The sequence below is a fragment of the Ailuropoda melanoleuca genome, chromosome 5 (assembly GCF_002007445.2).
Source record: "Ailuropoda melanoleuca isolate Jingjing chromosome 5, ASM200744v2, whole genome shotgun sequence".
NCBI classification, from domain to species: domain Eukaryota; kingdom Metazoa; phylum Chordata; class Mammalia; order Carnivora; family Ursidae; genus Ailuropoda; species Ailuropoda melanoleuca.
Window position 1 is genome coordinate 32,004,878 of NC_048222.1, and position 22,631 is coordinate 32,027,508.

General features: G+C 46.2%; 1 protein-coding gene across 1 annotated transcript in view; it reads left to right on the forward strand.

Moving 5' to 3' along the window:
- TBC1D22B (TBC1 domain family member 22B) overlaps nt 1-22,631 on the forward strand; it is a 70,151-nt gene that overhangs the window by 35,270 nt on the left and 12,250 nt on the right. Inside the window, exons 8-11 of the mRNA XM_034661688.1 lie at nt 2,506-2,620; nt 19,541-19,647; nt 20,110-20,185; nt 22,520-22,627. Of these exons, the coding sequence (XP_034517579.1) occupies nt 2,506-2,620; nt 19,541-19,647; nt 20,110-20,185; nt 22,520-22,627 (406 nt within the window). The remainder of the gene's footprint in view (nt 1-2,505; nt 2,621-19,540; nt 19,648-20,109; nt 20,186-22,519; nt 22,628-22,631) is intronic.

Genomic DNA, 22,631 nt, shown 5'->3' on the forward strand with positions numbered 1-22,631 from the left:
CGCCCCTATTATTTTTTGACCAAGCAGTGATTATAACCTCGTTGAGATTAGGGATTTCCTTCGCAGCTTCACAGTGGCTGGGACACTGGGTGTAAGTGCTCTCTGAACTCTGTTTTCAGTTATCCTCACATAGAGAGGGATGGTGATAGAATTGCTCAAGATAATTTCTTTTTGACTTTAGATTATATTCATAATTTTATTGGTGTGACCGCCTCATGACTTACCAATAGCATAAAGAAGATTTTGAGGGTGACAGCATTATTTTACCTCTAAGATTCAGTTCAAAGGAAGCTAAAAATCCACTGAGGATCCCTTGGTCTCTCCCGTTGTTTCCCACAGCTCAGCCCTGCTTATTCCTCACTTGAACTTGGAGATGTTCAGATCCTTCTCTTTTACCTGTGCATGCTTACTGTAAACTTTGATACAGGGAAAGTAGTTTGTTAAAGTTGTTTTTCCTAGTAGTGGAACCTGAGTACAAAGAGGGAAACTCAAACTTTATTCTTTCCATTTTTTCTTGAATCTTCTCTGCCTCTAGCAGGGTACAGTCAAAGAGTATTACTTAATTCTTAAAATGCCAACTGAGGAGCAGAGAACTAACACTGAATATTGAAGGACTTGCTTTGCATATCTGAAAGATACTTGAGAATTGACTATAATAAGTCAGAATTACCCACACAAGCACAAGAGGTACAGGAAGAACCTTTAGGGATTATCCCCTTCGCTCCTCTCTACAAGGCAAGATTAGCCCAGGCTGTTTCTCTGTCACGGAGACTGTCTGGTCCCCTCTGGTAACCAGGCCTGGGCTCTTCAGTTTCCATGGCTTCGGCAGCTTGTATACTGTGTTGTCCCATCCTTACCGGCGAGGGATTCTCGCATGTCTGCTGACCGTGAACCGCTAGCTTCCTTGCACTTGGCCCTTGTTTAAACTAGTCAGTCGGGATTTGTGTATTCACAGGGAGCTGATAGCGTGGAGCAGAAGCCCTGGTGAGTCCTTCAGAACTAACAGACACATCCAGACAGACATAAGCCACAGGGCAGGGGCTCCTTGAGATCTTCCTGAACATGCTGGGTCTAGCTTGAGCTTCTGATTCAAGGGAGGGAGGAAAGAATTTAGAAGGGCCTCCATTAGCGTGTTGGGCCTAACACAGATGAGGCTGCCACACCCTGTGCTCGGCCCCAGAGAGCAAGTGGGCAAGTCTAGTGGAGACAGAGAGGTTAGCTCGCTCCCGGGCAGGGCTTTGTTCTCACTGCCTGTAAGGGCAGGAGTGTTGACAATGGGCGTGTTTCTCAGCTCCCTCTGCCAGCTGGAAGGCAGACTCAACATGGGGGCTGGGAAGCATCCTTTGTTGTGTCTCTAGATTCTCTACTTCTCTCCTACACTAGCTCACCAACTCCAAAACCGTACAGGCATTTCCTTGCTATTGTTCTCCCTGGGGGCAGAGGGCTGGTTCTCCAGTGCCCCTGACCCCTGAGAAGGCCTGCCTTTGCTGTCTGCCCCCAGAGCCCATGTGCTGTGGAGGCCCACTCATCTGTGCCCCTGTTCGTGGTCACCACCAGTTCTGCCATCCCTCTGGTGTGGCTCACAGAGACATGAGGCAGCCCAGTCAAAGCCAGTGTAAAGAATGTGTTGAACTGGGGAGTTGTGGTCACCAAGATGAAGCCAGGAGATAAGTAGCATCAGAGAATTGGGGGAGGTGGGGGGCTGAGAGGGCCTAATGAAGGCAGAGGGAGTGTAGCTGAGTGGGGCAGGGCCAGACTCTGAAAAGGGACCCGAAAAATCTTTTCTTTCTCCCCACTGTAGGTCTTTGGCCTCCTGTGGCTAATATACTTAACCCCAGCAGCTTTCCCATGGAGGCCCGGGTTGATTTGTCTGTTCTCAAGTTCCTAGCTGTAGGGTTAGGCTTATTTGACTTCCTGTTCCCAGCGAATGTCTGGGTTGCATCCTGATACACGCAGTGGCTTCCTGCATTGACATCTGTCACTGGCTCCCGGTCAGGCTGGGCTAGAAGTACATCTGGGTCTAAGTTTCTTTCCGTCTCAGTGGGGAGAAAGGAGAGCATGGCGGAGAAGGGGTTTCCTCTCCACCCCTTGTGATGATGATAAAAGATTTGGAAGAGGTATCAGAACTTAGATGTTCTACCGTCTTGCTTCTGGAGATCGAGAACCAGGTATCTACAAGTGAGAACGTGGTGGCCCAGGTTAGTGCCATCCGTAGCAGACCTTCTCAGGCATTTGTGTCACTGTGCTGCCCTTTTCCCACTTTCAGATCACAGTGACTGCCTCCTGCAAAGAGAAACAAAGGGCAAGAACTATCCACCCCTGTTTAAAAACAACCAGCTTCTTAGAAACTTTCTGCATTTTTGTATACTTCCTTTGTTCCACAATAGTTTTAGAATTTCCTAAAAATACGGCGGCATCCCTGAGTTATGTTGTGAGGTAAGTTAGTGCAGGGAGGGAGCGTATCCCTGTGATTTAACAGTCATGTCTTCTTTCTCATTTTCCTAGATCTTCGAAAGAATTCTTTTTATTTGGGCCATCCGACACCCTGCCAGTGGGTATGTCCAGGGAATTAATGACCTGGTCACTCCGTTCTTTGTCGTCTTCCTCTCAGAATATGTGGGTAAGAAGCATGAGTACCAAGTTTTGAACAAACTATTGCTGTTTTCTTATCTGCGGTGTGTTTGTTTTTCCCAAGAGTGCAGCCAGTAGGCATGTCTTACTGAAAAAGAGATCGTGGCCCTCGAATACACAGTTAAACCTGTTTCGACAGCAGTAGCAGCCTGGAATTAATTTTTCTCTTGAGATGGCCACAGATCTCACCCAGAAAGGACCTGCTTTGTCACAGAAGGACCAAACGGATACCTTTATGTTCTGCCATAAACAGATGGTTTGGTGCTTTATTTGAGGTCATTTTGGGATTGTTTTGAGCTTGTCTCGAACACAGGCCCTCTCCCACGAAAGCTGGAATTTTTGATTGTACATGAGGCCTTCACACTTGAGTTCACATGCTGTATCTTAGCAGGATGTGACCGTGGAGAGGAGGAAAGCTCGGAATTGAGCTCATGTTGGAGGTGAAGGAAGGAGCCAAGGAGAGCTCCAGGACCTTAATTTCTCTCCTCCTCCTTCGCCTCTTGCCCCATTAGGTGTTTGTCACTTTAGATAGAATGAGTAGATATCATGGTGGCAGTTAGGTTTTCTTACAGCTCCAGCCTCGTCCTCTGGCCAGGCCTGAATTAGGCAGAGTCTGAAAAGGGGTTAAGGGTCCTCCCCTTCTCCTTTTGGTTTCCTCAACTGCTTGTGCTTAGAGATTCACAGGAAAACCCATCTGTCATGTTTGTTCTCTCAGCCAGTTAAAGGGGAGCGCATGGGGGAATCAGAACATCGGAGGGGGGCCTCAGAACACCATCCATGTGATCCCCTCATTTCCCCGATGGGTTGTGAGATGCTGTCCCTCCTTATTGGTGGCAGAGCGAGGACTAGAACTCTTTTCTTTAGGCTCTGGAGGCGGTGGGTTATTGTGGGTTTGGAGGAAGCCAGTGTTGGAGGGCAGGAGGGTAATGAGAAGTGGATCGGAGTAGAGCCCCTTGGAATGTTCGGGTGTAAAACTGTCTGACTTGATCCCTCTCACTCATTGTTTTCCGATGGGACACAACGGATGGTGTTTTGGTCTTTTATGAATGAGGCAGTCTCTGAAAAGTAATGACAGCAGAACTGGGAGTAAGGTCACTCTTGCTCACTTGACCAGGGACTCCCAAGCAAAAGAAAGACGAGTTAAAATGTAGCTACCAAAAGCATATAAACAAAGCTTTTGCTAGAGGACTTTTCATTTTCCCTTCACGTTAATAGGTCAGTTTTCAGAGGCAGCTTAATTCTGTGTGTTTAACTTTATTAAGAGCAGAGCAGCTGATCTCTTGGGATTTGGGGGTTGCTTCTTGCAATAGACTTTTCTGAAATAGTGTTAAAGGATGAGCCTAGAAAGGTATTAAGCCATTCACTAATCAACATTTGAAGTGTAAATGCTGGCTGTGAAGTCTTGGTAACAGAGTTAAGCCAGTTCAAAATAATCCGCAGCAGCTGCAGTTCTAATTGGATATTTAATTATCCTGTTAGCTGCCACTTACATTTTGTACCAAATTTTCCTTTTCTTTCTGTAGGCACAACGCTGTTGGTCCCGCCAAGCACCGCGCCTTTCTTTATAGATGTGCCCGCGTTCTGGTCTTGCTATTTGTCAGCCCCATCTGCTGGCCCATGGTGTTTACACAGTAAAGTGTAGGCTTCCTCTGCCCTTCCTCGGGGCCAGTCTTGGCAAGGCTGTACCTGGCTTAACTTCTACAACAGACTTCAGAAGGGTCTTGGTACCTCCTCCTAGACTGAGGAAGGGGGGGTCCATTCATCTTTATAAAAACTTTGATTAGGTTAAATTTCAAACATCTGTAAGAGTAGAAAAACATCATACCACAGATCTCCATATCTCTCACCCAGCTTCACCAGCCAGTCTTGTCCCATCCCTACCTCTGTCCATTCTCCACCCTTTCCTCTTTGTGAACTATCTGGAAGCAATACCAGGTATCAGATCGTTTCATCCGTAAATGTCTGCATGTACGTCTGGAAGACAGTGCTTAGAGAAACCCGCAGCCTGACACCCTGTGCCGCTGAAACCTTGGAGCTTCTTAGTATAATCTCATGTACCGTCAGCATTCACATTTTTCTGATTCTTCTAAATATGTTTAATAGTTTGCTCGAATGAGGGTGCATATTGGGTACACACGTTCTAATTGGTTTATGTGTCTCCTAAATCTCTCTTATTCCATCAGTTCCCATCTCTCTCTTTTCCCCTTAGGAGTCTGTAGCTTTAGCCCTTGTTTTTCTATTTTTCAGCCTGGGGCTTTGCCATGCCAACCCGTGATAACACCCTGATTCTTAAAGCACTTTACCATTTTGCAAAGCACTTTGACATACTGTATTTCATCCAGTAGGCCCCACTGTCTCTTTAAGGTAGGTGTATCAACTCAGTTTACAACTGAGAAATCCAAGGCTCAAAGATTTAATTCCAATCTCAGACCCAGGTCTTTTGACCTTAATACCTGTCCTCTTTATATGACTTGGCGGTGTTTCAACTTAGATTCTTGTTCTTAAACTTCTAATGGCTCCGTCTACTCCGTTCTGTGCTCCAAAGGGGGCAATGCATTTCTTACTGCTCCTTGCCTTTTAAAAAAAATTTGTGGTAGAAGTACATGCTCAATAAACAAATCAAAACAGGGGCACCGGGGTGGCTGAGTCGGTAAAGCGTCTGCCTTCGGCTCAGGTTATGATCCCAGGGTCCTGGGATCGAGTCCCGCATCGGGCTCCCTGCTCAGCAGGGAATCTGTGTCTCCCTCTCCTGCCTCTCCCCGGCTTGTGCATTCACTCTCTCTCTCTCTCTCAAATAAATAATACCTTAAAAAGTACTTCTTTATATTAAAAAAATAATAAAAAAATAAAAACAAGGGGCACCGGGTGGCATAGCCTGTTGAGCGTCCGACTCTTGATTTCATCTTGGGTCATGATCTCAGGGTTGTGAGACTGAGCCTGGCATCGGGTTCCATACTGGATATGGAGACTGCTTAGGATTCTCTCTCCCTCTCCCCCGCCCCCCACCCGATTCTCTCTCTTAAAAAAAAAAAAAAAGGAAAGAAAATCAGAAAGTATAGAAGTGTTATTACTCCCCCCTACCTCCCACCCTGGCCTGGTGCATATACTGTACGTATTATTGTTCTTTATTGTGTTCAGAAAAAATGGGTTTAAGCTATCTATATTTTTTTTCAAAGATTTTGTTTTTAAACCATCTCTACACCCAACATGGGGCTTGAACTCACAGTCCCGAGATCAAGAGTCGTGTACTCTACCGAATGAGCCAGCCAGGTGCCCCAAGTATCTACATACTTTTCTATATCTTGCTTGTTTTCATTAAAAAAAAAATCACGGCCAGCTTCCTAAGTCTAGACATACAGGTCTACCTCATCATTTTCAGCAATGACATTTATTTCCATAATAAGGCTTCACTACAGTTTATTTAACAATCCTTCTATGAAAGGACATTCGTCTATCATTTTTAGCTATTATAAATAATATTGTACATATTTTGAATATCCTTATATATATTTTCTTGTGCATTTGTGTTAAAATACATACATCTCCCAGGGTGTCTGGCTGGCTCAGTCTGAGGAAATGCAGCTCTTGATCTTGGGGTTGTGAGTTCAAGCCCCATGTTGGGTGTAGAGATTACTTAAAAATAAAATCTTAAGGGGCGCCTGGGTGGCTCAGTCAGTTAAACATCTGCCTTCAGCTCAGTCCATGATCCCAGCGTTCTGGGATCAAGCCCCACATTGGGCTCCCTGCTCAGCAGGGAGTCTGCTTCTCCTTCTCCCTCTCCCTCTCCCCCCCTCTCCTCCTCCCTTGTACTCTCTCTCTCAAATAGATAAATAAAATCTTTTTAAAAAAATACATATTTCTCTGAAGGAGAGTCCCAGAAGTGAAATTGGTAGTCCTAAGAGCATGCCAAATACGTACCTACTAAATCACATTCCGGAAAAGTTTATACCAGTTTATATTCCAACCACTAAAGCGTGGGTGCACTTTTCTTCGCATCCTTAGCAAAACTAGATACCTCCATCCAGTTCTGTTTCAGCAGTCTGGCAAATTAACCATGGTCTGTGTTTCAGTTTTTGTTTCACTTGCTCTTGGGTGAGGGGCGCATATTAGCATTTGTGTCTTTGTGACCTGCTTGTTCAAATTCTTTACCATTTTTTTCCTTTTGGATGCTGGTCTTGTTGTTTTGTAAGAACTTTCTGTAGATTAGATATATTCATCCTTTATCTGGTATGTATTAAAAATACTAGGTCCTGCCACCTGATATTGTAATATTCAGCCATTTTTACCCCCCATGGGAATTTTATATGGCTCCACCTAATATTGTTTTTGTCCAAAACCATCACTTGTCTTTTTTTTTTTTTTAAGATTTTATTTATTTATTTGACACAGAGAGGCAGCGAGAGAGGGAACACAAGCAGGGGGAGTGGGAGAGGGAGAAGCAGGCTTCCCACTGAGCAGGGAGCCCAATGTGGGGCTTGAGCCCAGAACGCTGGGATCATGACCCGAGCAGAAGGCAGACACCCAACGACTGAGCCACCCAGGCGCCTGACTATCACTTGTCTTTTAACTTTGTTTATTGTGTCTCCTTATGTAGAACTTCTGAATTTTTACATAGTCAAACACCATTTGGCGGGGGTTTTTGAGCTCCTGCTCCGTGCCTGCCCGGACATAGAGATCTAAGCCGACAGGTGCGGGCCCTGCCCTCTAGTGGAGGGGCTCTCAAACGACAAGTAAACCAGTCCTCGCAAATCGTGCTGAGGACCCTGAGACTGCTCCTTCTTCGCGGTATTGGGATTCAGAATCTTACTTAGGAAGTCTTTCCTTCCCCACCCCAATATTACGAAAATACTCTCCCGTGTTTCCTTCTCTTCTCTTGTGGGTTTCTTTTTACATTTAGCTTTTTAAATTTCATTATTAATTTGTTTTCCCGTATGGTGAGGGTTGAGATTAAAGTTCCTGTGCATCCCAGTGGTTCATTATTTCAGCACCATTTATAAATAACCATCCTTTCTTCGCTGCTGTGACATCCCTCTTCATAATATAATACTAATTCCTTTATTTACATGGCCCTTCTTCTTTATTCTGTTCCATTTATCTCCATTTCTATGCAAGCAGCACACGGCTTGGGGTTTTGAGCTTTCTACCGTGTTTTTATCATTATTTCAGGCCCTTTCATCACCCTTTTTAAAAACTTGTCTTGGCTCTTCTTCCATATGAACTTCATTTTATTTTTAGATTTCTACCTTTTAAAAAAATGTTATTTTATTTTATTTTTTTTTTTTAAAGATTTTATTTATTTATTTATTTGGCAGAGATAGAGACAGCCAGCGAGAGAGGGAACACAAGCAGGGGGAGCGGGAGAGGAAGAAGCAGGCTCATAGCAGAGGAGCCTGACGTGGGGCTCGATCCCATAACGCCGGGATCACGCCCTGAGCCGAAGGCAGACGCTTAACCGCTGTGCCACCCAGGCGCCCCTCCTTCTCTTCTCTTGTGGGTTTCTTTTTACATTTAGCTTTTTAAATTTCATTATTAATTTGTTTTCCCGTATGGTGAGGGTTGAGATTAAAGTTCCTGTGCATCCCAGTGGTTCATTATTTCAGCACCATTTATAAATAACCATCCTTTCTTCGCTGCTGTGACATCCCTCTTCATAATATAATACTAATTCCTTTATTTACATGGCCCTTCTTCTTTATTCTGTTCCATTTATCTCCATTTCTATGCAAGCAGCACACGGCTTGGGGTTTTGAGCTTTCTACCGTGTTTTTATCATTATTTCAGGCCCTTTCATCACCCTTTTTAAAAACTTGTCTTGGCTCTTCTTCCATATGAACTTCATTTTATTTTTAGATTTCTACCTTTTAAAAAAATGTTATTTTATTTTATATTTTATTTTTAAAGATTTTATTTATTTATTTATTTGGCAGAGATAGAGACAGCCAGCGAGAGAGGGAACACAAGCAGGGGGAGCGGGAGAGGAAGAAGCAGGCTCATAGCAGAGGAGCCTGACGTGGGGCTCGATCCCATAACGCTGGGATCACGCCCTGAGCCGAAGGCAGATGCTTAACCGCTGTGCCACCCAGGCGCCCCGTAAAAAAATGTTATTTTAAATTCCAGTTAGTTACCATACAGTGTAATATTACTTTCGGGTGCACAATCTGGTGATTCAACACTCCCACACATCACCTAGTGCTCATCACACATGCCCTGCTCAGTCCCCCTCCCCTCTGGTCACCAGCAGTTCTCTATAGTTAAGTCTGTTTCTTGGTTTGTCCCTCTTTCACTTTTTTTCTCTTTGCTCCTTTGTGTCATTTGTTTCTTAAATTCCACATGTGAGTGGAAAATCATATGGCACTACATTGCAAATGGCAAGATCTCATTCTTTCTTATGGCTGAATAATATTCCATTGTGTGTATACACCACATCTTCTTGATCCGTTCATCTATCGGTGGACACTTGGGCTGCTTCCATATCTTGGCTATTGTAAGTAATGCTGCTATAAACATAGGAGGGCACATGTGCTTTTTAATTTCCGTTTTTGTATTCTTTGGGTAAACATCCAGTAGTGTAATTCCTGGATCACAGGGGAGTTCTATTTTTAATTTTTTGAGGAACTCCACACTGTTTTCCACAGTGGCTGCACCAGTTTGCATTCCCACCAATGGTGCAGGAGCATTCCTTTCTCTCCACATCCTCTCCAACACCTGTTTTTTCTTGTGTCTTTTATTTTAGCCATTCTGACAGGTGTGAGGTGAATGTCAGTGTGTTTTTGATTTGCATTTCCCTGATAATGCATGATGTTGAGTGTCTTTTTCATGTGTCTGTTGGCAGCATGTCTTCTGCCTACCACATGAACTTTAGAGTCAACTTGCTAAATTCAGGAAGTAGGAACCTTCTAGAAGTTTTATTGGAGTTACAGTAAATTTTTAAGTTAAGTTCTGTGGGCTTTTTTATTGTAGAATTTTTATTGAGATGTAATTCATATACCATGTAATTCACCCATTAAAATGTACAGTTCAGTAGTTTTTAGTATATAGAGTTTTGTAACCATCACCACAGACAATTTAGAACATTTTCATCATCCCCAAAAGAAACCCTGTGTCTCTTAGCCATCACCCCCAAGCTTCCCATCCTCTCTACCCCTAACCAATTGCCAATCTACTTTGTCTCTATGGGTTTGCCTTTTCTGGACATTTCATATAAATGGAATCTTATCGTATGTGGTGTTTTGTGCCTGGCTTCTTTCACTTACCACATTTTCGAGATTCATCCATGTTGTAGTATCTGTCAGCACTTTATTCCTTTTTATGGTCAAATATTCCATTGCATGGATATACCACATTTTATTTATGCATTCATCAGTTGAGGAATATAAATTAAATTTTAAAGAAATAAGGCATTCAGACTTCTCCCCAGCCTCAGGATCTTTCTTGAACATGAGAAACAACATTGTTTGTGGCCTTTAAGAAAAATTCTTGGGGCACCAGTCTGGCTCAGTCAGTAGAACGTGTGACTCTTGATCTCAGGGTCATGAGTTCAAGCCCCATGTAGGGCATAGAACTTATACAGAAAAAAAAAATTAAAGGAGAAGAAGAATTCTCTTGTCTGGGTAATAATGCTGCTTTTCTCCCCTTCTCTAATGGTGTTGTATCCTAATAAGGAGCTGCTGCCATGGCTTTGGCTCTGACACTCCTTACTGCAGGAGACCTCAGGTATCCCTCGCCTGTGGGATAAGCCAGACTGTTGCCCTGTCATCCTGGGCAGGTCCCACCGGGTCACCTCCCCCAGCGCCCCACCTCACTGCCCTGTAGTGCGGGGGATGTGCCGTATCAGAGCTTCTCCTGTACCTCCTCCCCAGTCTGTTGTGTCCCACCGCTGTCACTTCTACACATTAGCACCTGATCTTACTTCACGGTGTGTCATGTTTGTGGTAAAAGTGATTCCCTCTGGGCTGACAAGAGAAGTTGTCTCTAGCTAACCTGGCCCCCAGGCAGCTTCTTTATCTGCTGAAGCCAGCTGCTCATGTGCAAGTGGGTCACCTGTGGAGAAGGCAGCTGTGTCTGGGCCCAGGGTGACGGTGCTAAAGGAGACGCAGTCTCTGGTCTTGACCCCCCAGGCCTGCAGAGGACCTCCAGACTCTCATCTACGAGAACTTCTGGGCTCAGATGATATGACTGATCTAGCTATGAACATATTAAGGTCCAGTATAACTGATAGCGTGGTCATCATCAAAATAAATGGCTTAATGGCAACTATTTACAGGATACGTGTGAAGAAATCCTGCAGAAGAGCAGAGTTCATGATCTTGTTTTCAGAAACAGAGTTGTGTCTGCTGGTTTCGGTTAGTACAAAGTGAACCAGTATTAAATCACTCCCCCTCTTCCCTTCCTCAGGAAGCAGTTTTACCTGAAGTGTGATGTTTCCAGAAGCATCATAGCCATGGAAGCCCCAGAAGGGAAGTCTTGCCCAGACCTCTGACTTATGAGTCGGGTTCCCTGCGTGACATTTCCACTTGGATGTGTTGTAGACGATCAGCTAGGGCTAGTGTGGCTACGGGGGACTGGGATCCCCAAATAATAGTATCCTGAGGAAGATAGAAAAGCTCATTTCTCTCACATGGAAGCCAAGAGGTCAGCAGTCCAGGGCTTGTATGCTGCCCTGAGATATCAGGGGCCCAGGCTCCTCTGTCTTGTTCTACCATTTTCATTCAGTCTCTGGTTTCCTTCTTGTGATGCAAGGTAGCTATTTGTGCTCCAGCCATCATGTCTGTATTCCATCCAGTATGGAGGAAGACAGGAGGAAAGGCATACTCCTTCTATTTAAGGACACTTCCCAAAGTTGTATATGGTGCTTGGGTTTGAATCTCTTCTGTCTGCACTTAGTCATATGGCCATAGCCAGCTGCAAATGACGCTAGAAGCCTGGGTGGCCATATCCTTTAGGGGCCCCTTCACCAAGAAGTGGGGGGGGGAACAGTTATTTGTGGACACCTGCAATTTTTGCTACCCCGAGGCTCCTCAGAATCTGTGTTTCACCAACTCCATTTTTCCCCATACCCGGCCACACTGTTCTCTCAGTTGGCAGCGTCTCCTGACTCCTAAGTCAGAAATGCTAAGAGTTGGGCATGAGTCTCACTCAGCCTTGTATATCCAATGAGTTGCAAAACTCTGATGACTTTATGTTTTCAGTGTTTCTTGAGTCTGCTTCCCTCTCCATTCTCCTGTGACGTCCCTAGGTCAGGCCTGGATTGCCGAAATGGCCAAGTGTGTTTTCCCTTCTCTTGTTTTATCCCCCTTTCGAATCTGCCTTACACACCATTCAAACACAGACTTGCCCATGCATCTCCTCTGCTTAAAGCCCTTCGGTGACATCCCATCACGCACCGGTTCAAGTGGCCAGGTTATCTAGCTCATGCAGGGCCCTGTGGGATCAGCTCCCTCCTCACCCCTTAAACTCAGCCATTCCAAATTGACATTTGCGATCCAAAGCCTGTCCTGCACCGTCTCCTCCTTCTCCCCTGGGCTGATCCTTGTGCACCCTTTACAGAAGGATGTTCCCTTTGCCCGCGTCACCCCAGTAGTGCTCTTTCCAAACCCTGTACATTTCTTTTGTAGCACTTTACCACACTGGTTATCGTTTGTGTTGTCCTCCTGCTCTCTGCCACCAGATTATAGGATTCTTTGGGACCAGAGACTGTTTTAAATATCTTATATTCACAGTGCTTTCATTCTGATGTCCAAAATCAGCCTTCCATACATGTCTAGATGAATGACAGAATGAAATGTCACTATAACTTTTCTAAGACATTTGGGGATTAGTATGGCTTTGCTGGGCTTGGCCACCAGAGGGCAGTGAATTACAATATTTTGATGCTGTGCTGAGTTAGCCAGAAGTTTTCTCTCCTCTAAGGGATGGACAGCAAATATTCATTGAGCGTCTATACTGGGCACTGGGGATATGACCATAAGTAAATCAAGTAGACAGAAATCACTGGCTTTTACTTCTAGGTATTTATTAAAGGAAAATGAAAGCTTACAGTTTCCAAGAGACTGTACAAGAATATTCATAGCAACTTTATTCTTATAGACAAAAATTGGAACCAACCCAAATAATCTGGTACAGGAAAATTCAATGGATTTGTACTCAGCAATAAAAAGAATGAACTATTGATAAACACAACAATGTGGAAGAAACCATCCCCAAATCACTATGTTGAACAAAAGAAGTCAGATACCAAAAAAGTACACATTGTGTGATTCCATTTAAATGGAGTTCAAAAATAATCCATGGCAATAGAAATCAAAGCAATGGTTGACTCTGGTTGGAGATTAGGAAGAGTCATGAGGAAATTTCTGGGGTGCTGGAAATGTGCTCTATTTGGCCTGAGGTATCTCTCACACAGATGTATACATGGGTCAAATGGAACTGTGGGGGTGCCTGGGTGGCTCAGTCGGTTGAGTGTCCGACTCTTGTTTTCTCTCAGGGTCATGAGATCGAGGCCCGGGTTGGGCTCTGTGCTGAGCATGGAGTCTGCTTGAGATTCTCTCTTTCCCTTTCCCTCTGCCCCTTCCCCCCACCCCGCTTGCGTATGTGATCTCTCCTTTCAAAAAATAAGGGGGGGGACTTGTGCTTGTGTGTAGTCTCCTGTATGTAAATCATCCATAAAAAGAAATCCCTTCATAGTACCTAACTTCTGATGAGCAGAAACAGACAATAAATAGAAAAACAGGTAGTTTTTGCTGGACTGTGACAGTGCTATGGAGAAAAATGAAGCAGGGATAATACCCTGTTGGCAAGAGTGGCGACAGGAGCAGGTTTCAAACAGGGCAGTGATCCAGGGTCACACTGAGGAGAGGACCTTTGTGGTAAGTTCTGAAGGAGGTGAGGGGTGAGCCAGGCGTTACTTTTTTATAGTTAGCACTCAGATTTTCAAGACAAGGGGTTGTTGATAAGAACCCCCCACGTACTCAGGCACCATGGACCCTGCCGCCAGGTCTGGGTCCTGGCATTTGGGGTTATACTCCAGCCTGTGCTCTCAGGTCCCGGGAGGCTTCCTTCTCCGCCTCATCTCCGACTCTCTGCGTGTGATATCACCCTGCCCATCCTGTTCCTCCCTGTCTCATGAGGTGTGGAGGCCAAAGATGAAACTGGACAGACTGCGGTAGGAATGGTGGGTTTTCATTATGGGCTTAAGAGGACATTCCTTGTTTGCTTTTTGAAATATAAACTTTATATTGAAGAATAATATACTTTTTAAGAAGCACATATCTCATACATGCACGGCTCGATACATTTCTCCTAAGTAGGTAGGCCCCATATCAAGACCCAGAGCATTTCCAGCACTGCCAGGGTCTCCCTGTGTTCCCCTCTAGTCTCTACTGCCTCAGAGGTGACTCCTTCACTGACTTATAACACCCCGATTCGTTTTGCCTGTTTCTAAACTTTCTATAAATAAAATCATATGGTAATGATATTCCTTTTTCTATCTTAATGCTGTTGGTTTGGAGGGAACTGGGGAGAGGGGTCGATGCTGAAGTTTTTAGCACCCTCTTTATTTAGACACTTTTCCTCAGGATGCCTCCTGGCCCCGTCTCCGTAGATGAAGGAAGTAGCCTTCTGTGAGCAGTTGAGGAATATGGGAGGCTCTTCCCAGCAACACACATCTCTGTGGAGACAGCCCCACCAGAGGGCTGAGTGGAACCACTTTCAGCGGACACTCGAGAGCAGCGTGTGCGTTTGGTGGGATGTCTGGGGCTGGATTTCCTGTCTCGTAGGAGGGAAGTTCTCCAAGGGCAAGTTGTGTCTTATCCTGTCTGGGACTTTCAGACCTCGCCTGCTCTCTGCCTGGCAGTGAGCTGAGTGGCACGTGCGTACCTGCCTGCTGGCTCTGTCTCTCTGGCATCTGGTCCGGAATAAGTGAGAAATTGTAACCGAGGACAAATTGTGATTACTAACTCATTCCAGATGTTTGAGCCTAGATGAAAAGCCTCTGAGCAGCTGACATTGGGGGCCCTGGACTCCCCAGAGCCTGTTCACATCCACGGTGTCTTGGTGGCATGCCGCCTACCTCTGTGGGCGGCGTCTGGGCAGGTCTTAGAAGGGTGTGTGCTGGACTTGGCCCTTCTCTTGCCCCTTTAACCTGAATACTCGTGTGGTCTGGATTTATACAACCTGGGGTGCTAGAGCCTGTGCCAAGGGGCTGAGTTAACCAGCAGTCATGAATGTTCGCTAAATAAAAGTAATACAGGAACCTAAGGAAAACAGAGAAAATGTGGCGGTATGCTGGTTTTTAAAATTAATTTTAACCAGGGTTTCATGACACACATATACTCAGGCTACTCCATGCTGAGTAGGGTACAGCCAGAGACCATGTATCGCTCTGAGTTCATCCTTACCTTTTAGTCACCTCCCTGACTGACAGGCACAGTGTCGGGAAGGGCTCCCTGGTCAGCTGCTTCTCTGCCTCTGACACAGCGCTCCTCCTCTCACGGTCTGCAGTGCGGCCCGCATGAAACAACCGTCTCCCTGCGGGTCTCTGCTCTGTAGGAGCCTCAGACTTTCCTCTGACCTTCTCCTTGGAGGAGACCAACTCTCTTGTCTCTCCTTTAGCTGTCAGGTCTTTTGACCTTCCAGGGATTAGCCGGGGGCCTCTCCACCCCCTTCATACCAGGGTTTGTGGGGGGCGTCCTTGTCTCGGCTGCTGCCATCGTATACTAACCCGAAAATGCCAGGTGAATAGTGCCAATTAATACGTTTTTTAAACAATTTATTTATGAGAGAGAGAGAGAGAAATCACAAGTGGTGGGTAGGGGCAGAGGTAGAAGGAGAAGCAGACTCCCTGCTGAGCAGGGAGCCCGATGCGGGGCTCGATCCCAGGACCCCGAGATCACGACCTGAGCCGAAGGCAGAAGCTTAACTGACTGAGCCACCTGGGAGCCCCCAATAATATGTTTATGTAGCACTTAAAAATGGTTGTGTACAGGTGATTAGATTAATTCCTTGACCCTTTTCTTAAAGCGGCGTTTTCCTGGACGAGATACTTAAGTTCTTATTTTCTGAGGTTCTTTAGATGTATGGTCCCGATTTTATTTTTTTCCTTTCATCAGTTTACTGTTGTGTTCAGAAAACATTATCTAAGGTATTCTTATGCGTCTGGTCTTAAAAAAATAAAGACAGGAATCAGGTAAACCAGAGGCTTTGGGAAATAGAAAGGCTGTCTGCAGTCTGATGCCTCGAACCTTCTCCTGTCTGCCAGTCGGGCTTAATCATTCTGACCCAACAGATCATGAAGTCTAGAAATTGCCCTGCAATCACAGATGGTTCCTGGGAAGTGCCTAGAGCCGCGATGAGACAAGTTACTCTTGTCAGTTTGAGCAGAACCAGTTCTTCCCAGAGCTGTTGGGGAGTATTTGAGGCATTTACAAGGCTGATTTCAGGCCCAGGACTTGGAGTTCTCAGGAAAATAAACACTTGACTGGAGTCACTGCCGAAGTACATTTTATCTGCTAATAAATGGGCATGTTCTCGTCAAGCCCAGAGTGGGCAATTTGATTCTTATAAAGAGCTTTTGGGCTTCCTCTTTTTGAATGCTTTGCCTTTTAAAATAGCCATAAAATATCCTTAAAATCTCATTGCCTCCAGTCTGGGTCCTGGCTGTTGGATGCTCTGTAATGACGACCAAAGACGCTGCCCTCTTTCGAGACTGCGTTGCTGGCATGGTTTCCCATTCCAGCTTCAATTATATGTTGAATTTTCTCAAGTGGAATGTTTAATGATCCTTCTGAACAGACTGTTTATGCTGAATGAAGCTCTTCAGAGAGCATTTGGGCCTCCCTTTCTCTGCTGCTTTTTGCTGGTGCACTCAGCTCACAGTTTTTGACTGAATGTGTGAATTTTATCCTCCCAGCAGGCAGAACACTAGAACTAAACTCTCCTCCCACTCTCTGAAAGGCTGCTGAACTCGCTGTCTGTGAAAGCGAAGGGCTAATGAGCAGGCCAGGCATCAGGGCAGCACGTGGGGAGACAGGCGCCCCCAAAGAGGGCTCAGCATCTTGTCTGTTAGTCCCTTTCCTCCCTGGACAGCTCGAGGTTTGGAATTGGTGCAGTTACTGAGAGTGGCATCTTGCCAACTTAAGACCTCACTTTGTTCGATTTTCTTCCGTTAGACCAAATGGTAGAAATGGAAAGCTTTGGAAATTGACTTATTTTTAAGGTATGTGTTGTGAGTAGGTTAGGTTTGGCTGCGAATAAGAGATCCAAAATAACAGAGACTGAAAAAGAGGTAGAAGGTTATTTGTTCCTCATTTAATGACAGTGACACTAGCTAACATTTACATAATGCTAATTTTGTGCCAGGCCCGCTTGTTAGCACCTTTCCCCGTATTAACTTACTGGTAGGATATTACCACCTTAACGGAGGAGGCATTGAGGCACCAAAGTGAAGTCATGTGCCCGAAGCCACACACCTAGTGAGTGACAGAGCCAGAGTCTACACTCTCAGCCCCGTGCTATTCTGTCTGACAAAAAACCCACAGGCTGCCAGGGCTGATCCTCATTCCCGGGGACCCCAGGCTCTTTCTCCCTCGTTCCCCTTCCCGGTTACATTTCCACTGCAGTGTTCTGGAATGGCAGAGGACCCAAGTTGGAAAAGGCTCCTCAACTTCTTAGGGAGTTCTAGATGTTCATTTGGGAAATGTGTGTGGGAGTAGCAGGAGTGGTTTTTGTCTGGAGCCTTTCTTGTGGGTTTCACAGTTTTCTTACAACCCTCTTCTCTCACAAAGAGGGGGCTGCTGCCTAGGACAGTTGGTTGCAGCAGCCGCGGTCACTCAAGGAGACGGCACCGTCCTCGCGCACTGCTGAGCCGGCCGGGAGAGTGGGCTGGCGGAACCCGTGGGCCGGGCCCGTCTGTGGTAGTGGGAGTTGGAGGTGCCCGGGGATCTATCCCGGGGAGGGGGGCGATATGTAAAGTGGTGGAGGTGCGTGTGACGCAGTGACCCGCAGGTGTGCACGGCACCACGGGGGCAATCCAGGAATGTAATAGAAGCAAAGAGGAAAAGGAAGATTCGAACTGGGGCTTAGAGCTCAGTATTTAACGGAATTCGTAGTATGTATATGGCAAATAGTAAGTGTTGAACTTTGGGGGGGGGAGATGATATTTCTTGAAAGATTTTTTTTTTAATGTGATTTCTCAAGTGGACCTTATATAGTATCTGAAGTCTTCGTTTCTGCAAGTTTAGTGCTAGTTTACAAAATCCTATTCCTTTTTGGTGATAAAAGGCAGGTGTAGTTGATTGTAGCCCCTTTTTTCCTAAAATAATGTGCATTTTTTTCCTGACTATAAAAATTATGCTTATTATAGAAATTTTGAAAAGTCTAGTAAAGCTTAAAGAAAATAAAAATCTTTTATCCCTACTACCTCGGGAATAAACACTGTAAACCTCGTGATATATTCGTCTTTCCTCTGTGCTTATATAAGCACACATAAATATTGCATGTACGGTAGCTGAGAGGATACCATCAATAATTTTGTATCTTGCTCTTTTCCCTTAAAACTGTGACTTTCCTGTGTCATTACAAATTCTTAATAAACTTCATCTGAAAGAAGCTGATTGTACCTACAGTGTGCCAGGCACCATTGTTAGCGCTTGACATGGATTAACTGTAGCCATACTTCAAGTCAGACTTTTAGGTCGTTTCTAGCATTATAGTTTTCTGACAAAGCACTCCACCCTCCCCAAAAGTGTTTTTCTAGCCCTTGATGTCCATTAAAAAATGCTGTTTATACTGGATGAAAATCCAAGAATTGTCACACATTGTCCCAAGGGGGTTCAGTCGTAGTCTTAGTAATAATTCTCATAAATGAAAAGGCTGGATTTTGAATACGTTTTGTTGGATGCAGTGAATGCCCTAATTTCAAAATAGGGCTCTGGGTCTAAGGAGAAAAGCCCCCTTTGTCACAGAACTCAGTCCTGAATGTTTCCACGTGTGGCCTCAGCTGGGCACACAGGGGCCTGTGGGTCGAGGTGGCCCTTCCTGTCGGACAAGGAGAGCCTTTCTTACGCTTCCACTTCTGTGGCAGGGAGGAAACCTCCCATGGCCTTTTCCTTCTTCAGGTTTCTAGAAGACTCTTGATGTTGTCCCCACTTGGATCTCAGACCAGATAGACTGCTTCTCACTACTGTTACTTAGCGTGGGGTTTCCATGAGAAGCTAATAGACGGTCCTCTTTAAAAGAGGTTCCGTGGCTAAAGAAGCCTGGGAAGTGCTGGATAAATAGGGTATTCCTTCTTCTGGAATATCCTATCATTTTGATGTTTTATGGAATCCTGTTTAGGAACTACCAACTTGGTGAAACTAAAACTCCCAGAAGTCCCCGCAGGTTTGGGCCATCTGCCCTCACGCGCTCCTCTTCACTTCTGAGCGGTGAGACTGTGGGTCTGCCTTGTCAGGATATGGAGAGTCCGTCTTTACAGTGAACCACGGGGGGCCCTCTGATTCCCAGCTTTCTCACTATATACAAGTGTGAGTGTGCCAGACAGCTTACTGAATTTCTGAAATCAAAGAATTTTTCCAGACCATCTCCAAGGGTCTGGGTATAGTCATTGAACATGAGGCCTGCAGTGTCTTTTTCTAAAACTGAATGAACAAATGCAGAAGAGAAAGGTGTGTTGGACCCAGTGGGATTGGTGTGAGAAATGGCCTCTTCCATGTTGTAATGAGAGCCTCAAGAACTTTCCTGGGATATGCTTGCCCACCTGACCGGGGTGGGGAGGAGGGCAGGCCCTTGTTCCTGGGCATCGGGTTAGCCTAGCCCTCCCCTGGCCTTCAGGACCCCATTGAAGATACTAGACTCTGTCTTTCTCCATTTTTTAGAGAAGACCTCTGGACTTTCTTCACCTTTTGTTTTACAGAAGAGGATGTGGAGAACTTTGATGTGACCAATTTGTCTCAGGACATGCTTCGAAGCATTGAAGCCGACAGCTTTTGGTGCATGAGCAAGCTGCTAGATGGGATCCAGGTGAGCCAGTTCTGCCCTTGTGGGTGGCCTGGGTGCAGGGGCTCCCTGCAGGCCTTCGAATACCTTTTTGCCCTTCTGCATCACGTGGAGTCCCCCACCCAGCATGGCTCTTCCTTGTTTCGGTCCGTCCATCTTCACCTCCCCCGTTGGCTTTACAGCTTTCAAAAGGCGGTGGTCTAGCGTCCCCTGGAGTCTAAGGAAGTCTCTGCGTTCCCCTGGCTTTGTCCTCAGAGTGTGCCATTCCTTTCCACTCTACACCCCGAGTCAGGTGGTATGCCCCCACATCGCAAGGCTCTGTCAGGCTCTCCCCACACTCTGCTGTTCTGTCGATTCCTTTGTTGCTCAGAACACTGGTAGCAGCTTTGGAGAAACCGCCTGTGCTTTTAAACGTGTTTCAGTGAACTTGAGAGCGGTCGCACGGCTTTGGAGTCCTGCTGATCCTGGGCTCTCTGTCATTTGCAGGATAACTACACCTTTGCACAACCAGGGATCCAGAAGAAGGTCAAGGCACTGGAAGAGCTTGTCAGCCGGATTGATGGTAGGTTGGGGGAAGAGGAATTCTCTAGCAGCAGCACAGTGTGGTTCTGACACAAGCCCGTGGTGCTGGTGGGGCCTCTCCTCAGCCCCCTGCATTACCACGAGCCTCTCTGACTCATCTTTGCCATTGGCGGCACCCTGTCCTTCCTCATCTTGGCAGGAAGGGGAGGGGAGAGCTCTGCTGGCACCTCAAGTTCTTCTTTCTCCTTCGTAATCGGTCACCAAGTTCTGTCAGTTCTCTTTCAGCATCTCTCTTCACATTCACCTTTTTTTTCTTCCTTTTTTTCCACCCTTAGCCCCCACCCCCCTTTTTCTATTCAAATTCGCCCTTTCTTCTCCATTTCCCTAGCCACAGCTCTGGTCCAGCCAAGCCTGGATTTCTGCAGCTTCCTTCTAGAAGGACTTGCCTCCTCCATATTCTTTCCTCTTCCAAACCTTCTGTCACACAAGTGCATCGTTCTAAAGCACTGTCTTGGTCATGTCCCTCTGCTGCTCGGAAGCGTCCTGTGGCTCCCCATTGCTTTTAGCATCAGGCTGTAGTCCGACCTTGTCCTTGACATGGTGATGTCACTCAGGACTCCTGGGCTTGATGCACGGTCCTCAAGTCTGGCTGATATCCCAGCAGGCCTTTTCCACAGCTCCGTGTGGCCGCTTTGGGCTGGGTGGGGGCAGGGAGGGAGACGTGGCTCCCCCGAAAGCAGGGTGTCTTAGAGGGGCAGGACCTTCGCAGTAATTTCTTGCCTCTGGCTTAGGGTCACGGACTCTAGAACTAAAAGGCAACTCAGGAAGCCCTGCTTTTGACTGTTAAAGAAACTGAGACCCAGCAAGAGACGTCAGGATTACGTGTCATAAAGATAGCCTGGAACCGCACAGCGAGGTCTTCTGCTAAGTGGGCTCTGAGGCACTAGCTAAGTTGTAAAGCTCTTTCAGGGCTCCGCCAGACACTGCACAGCTACGAACTCTCATTCCTGGGTTTCTGTCCGGATTTTGTGCTTCACCAGAGCAATGCCCTCCCTCCACCCCCCCACCCCCCAAAAAAACTGCGTATGTTTCTCTCTTCCCCAGCTTCTCTTTTCATGAAAACCTTCCCTGATTTGTTCCACTCATTCCAGCTTCCTTTTATGGTTTAGGATTTCAGTTTTCCCATCTCGTTTGCTGATTTACAATGGTTTCCAACACATCGTCCGCAGGATGTTTTGTCCTCTTTGTCTCATTGCCCTGACCTGGCCTTGAGCCCCAGCGCGGGGCCCACATCCAGCTCTCTTGCACCCCTCCTCCCAGGTTCCAGGGGGCAGAGGCTGCGTTTTCTGCCACTGTCTGCCCTGTCCTTGTTTTTTCTGCCCTCACAAATACCTGATCAGTAAAGGCATGGTACTTGAGGATAAGGGATTTATAACTGTGTATGTCTTTATCGTTTCACTGAGTTGTAGAAGTAATATGCATTAGAAAAATTAAAACAGTTTGGAAAAACATGAAATAAAAAGTAAACATTCTCCCCCTTCCTTAAATTCTATTCCCCAGAAATCACCATTGTTATTAGTTATTCTTCCAAAAAAATTATATTATGTATTTACCACATGCCAGGTGCTGTTGTAAGCACTTTTGTTTTCTTGTTTTATCCTCCGCGGACCTTCTGAGGTATGAGTGATTATCTGTGTTTTATAGATTAGGAAACTGAGGAGGATAATAATTTTTTTAAAGATGCTGTTAGGCACTACTTAAAGGGCTGTCATGTAGAACAGGGATCTGGTTGGTGTGGGGTTGTCCCTGCGCCACACTAACTCTGAGGGTGGGAGTCAGGAAAGAGCTCGTTTCCACTGAACACAGCGAAGCACTTTCTGGTGCATCACTTACAGTGGGAGAGGCTGCCCTTGGTGGAGTCAGTGAAGCTCTCTCTCCGGCAGTGTTTAAGTCCCTGCTGGCTGCCATCTGTCAGGGATGCTGAGGAGGAAGTCCTCACCGGCGGGAGGATGGCCAAGGTGACCCCCACGGTTCTTTTCCATTCTGGCTCCTCCTCTCAAGAGTGAATAGGGTCAAGCAGCCAAGTGGACCTCATGGCTGCCGCTTTATGGCAGGAGCAGGCCCGTGAGGGAAGAGAGGTACCTAGCACATCACCATGGATGTGTGTGGGGCTGCGTTAGCCAGGCAGTGTGGCTGCGAGGCGGCAGAAGCAAACATAAACGACTCTCGGATGCCAGTTTGGCCCTTCTGTGCCTGGCTTCCCCAGGAGGAGCGGGGAGAAAGAGATGGAAACTGCCTTTGTGGCTCACGGGACTCTCTCAGGGTCCAGTCCCCTCGGTTGTGCCCTTGGGGCCAATGACGCTTCCTGTTTCAGAGCAGGTGCATAACCACTTCAGGAGGTACGAGGTCGAGTACCTACAGTTTGCCTTTCGTTGGATGAACAACCTGCTCATGCGGGAGCTTCCCCTTCGCTGCACCATCCGCCT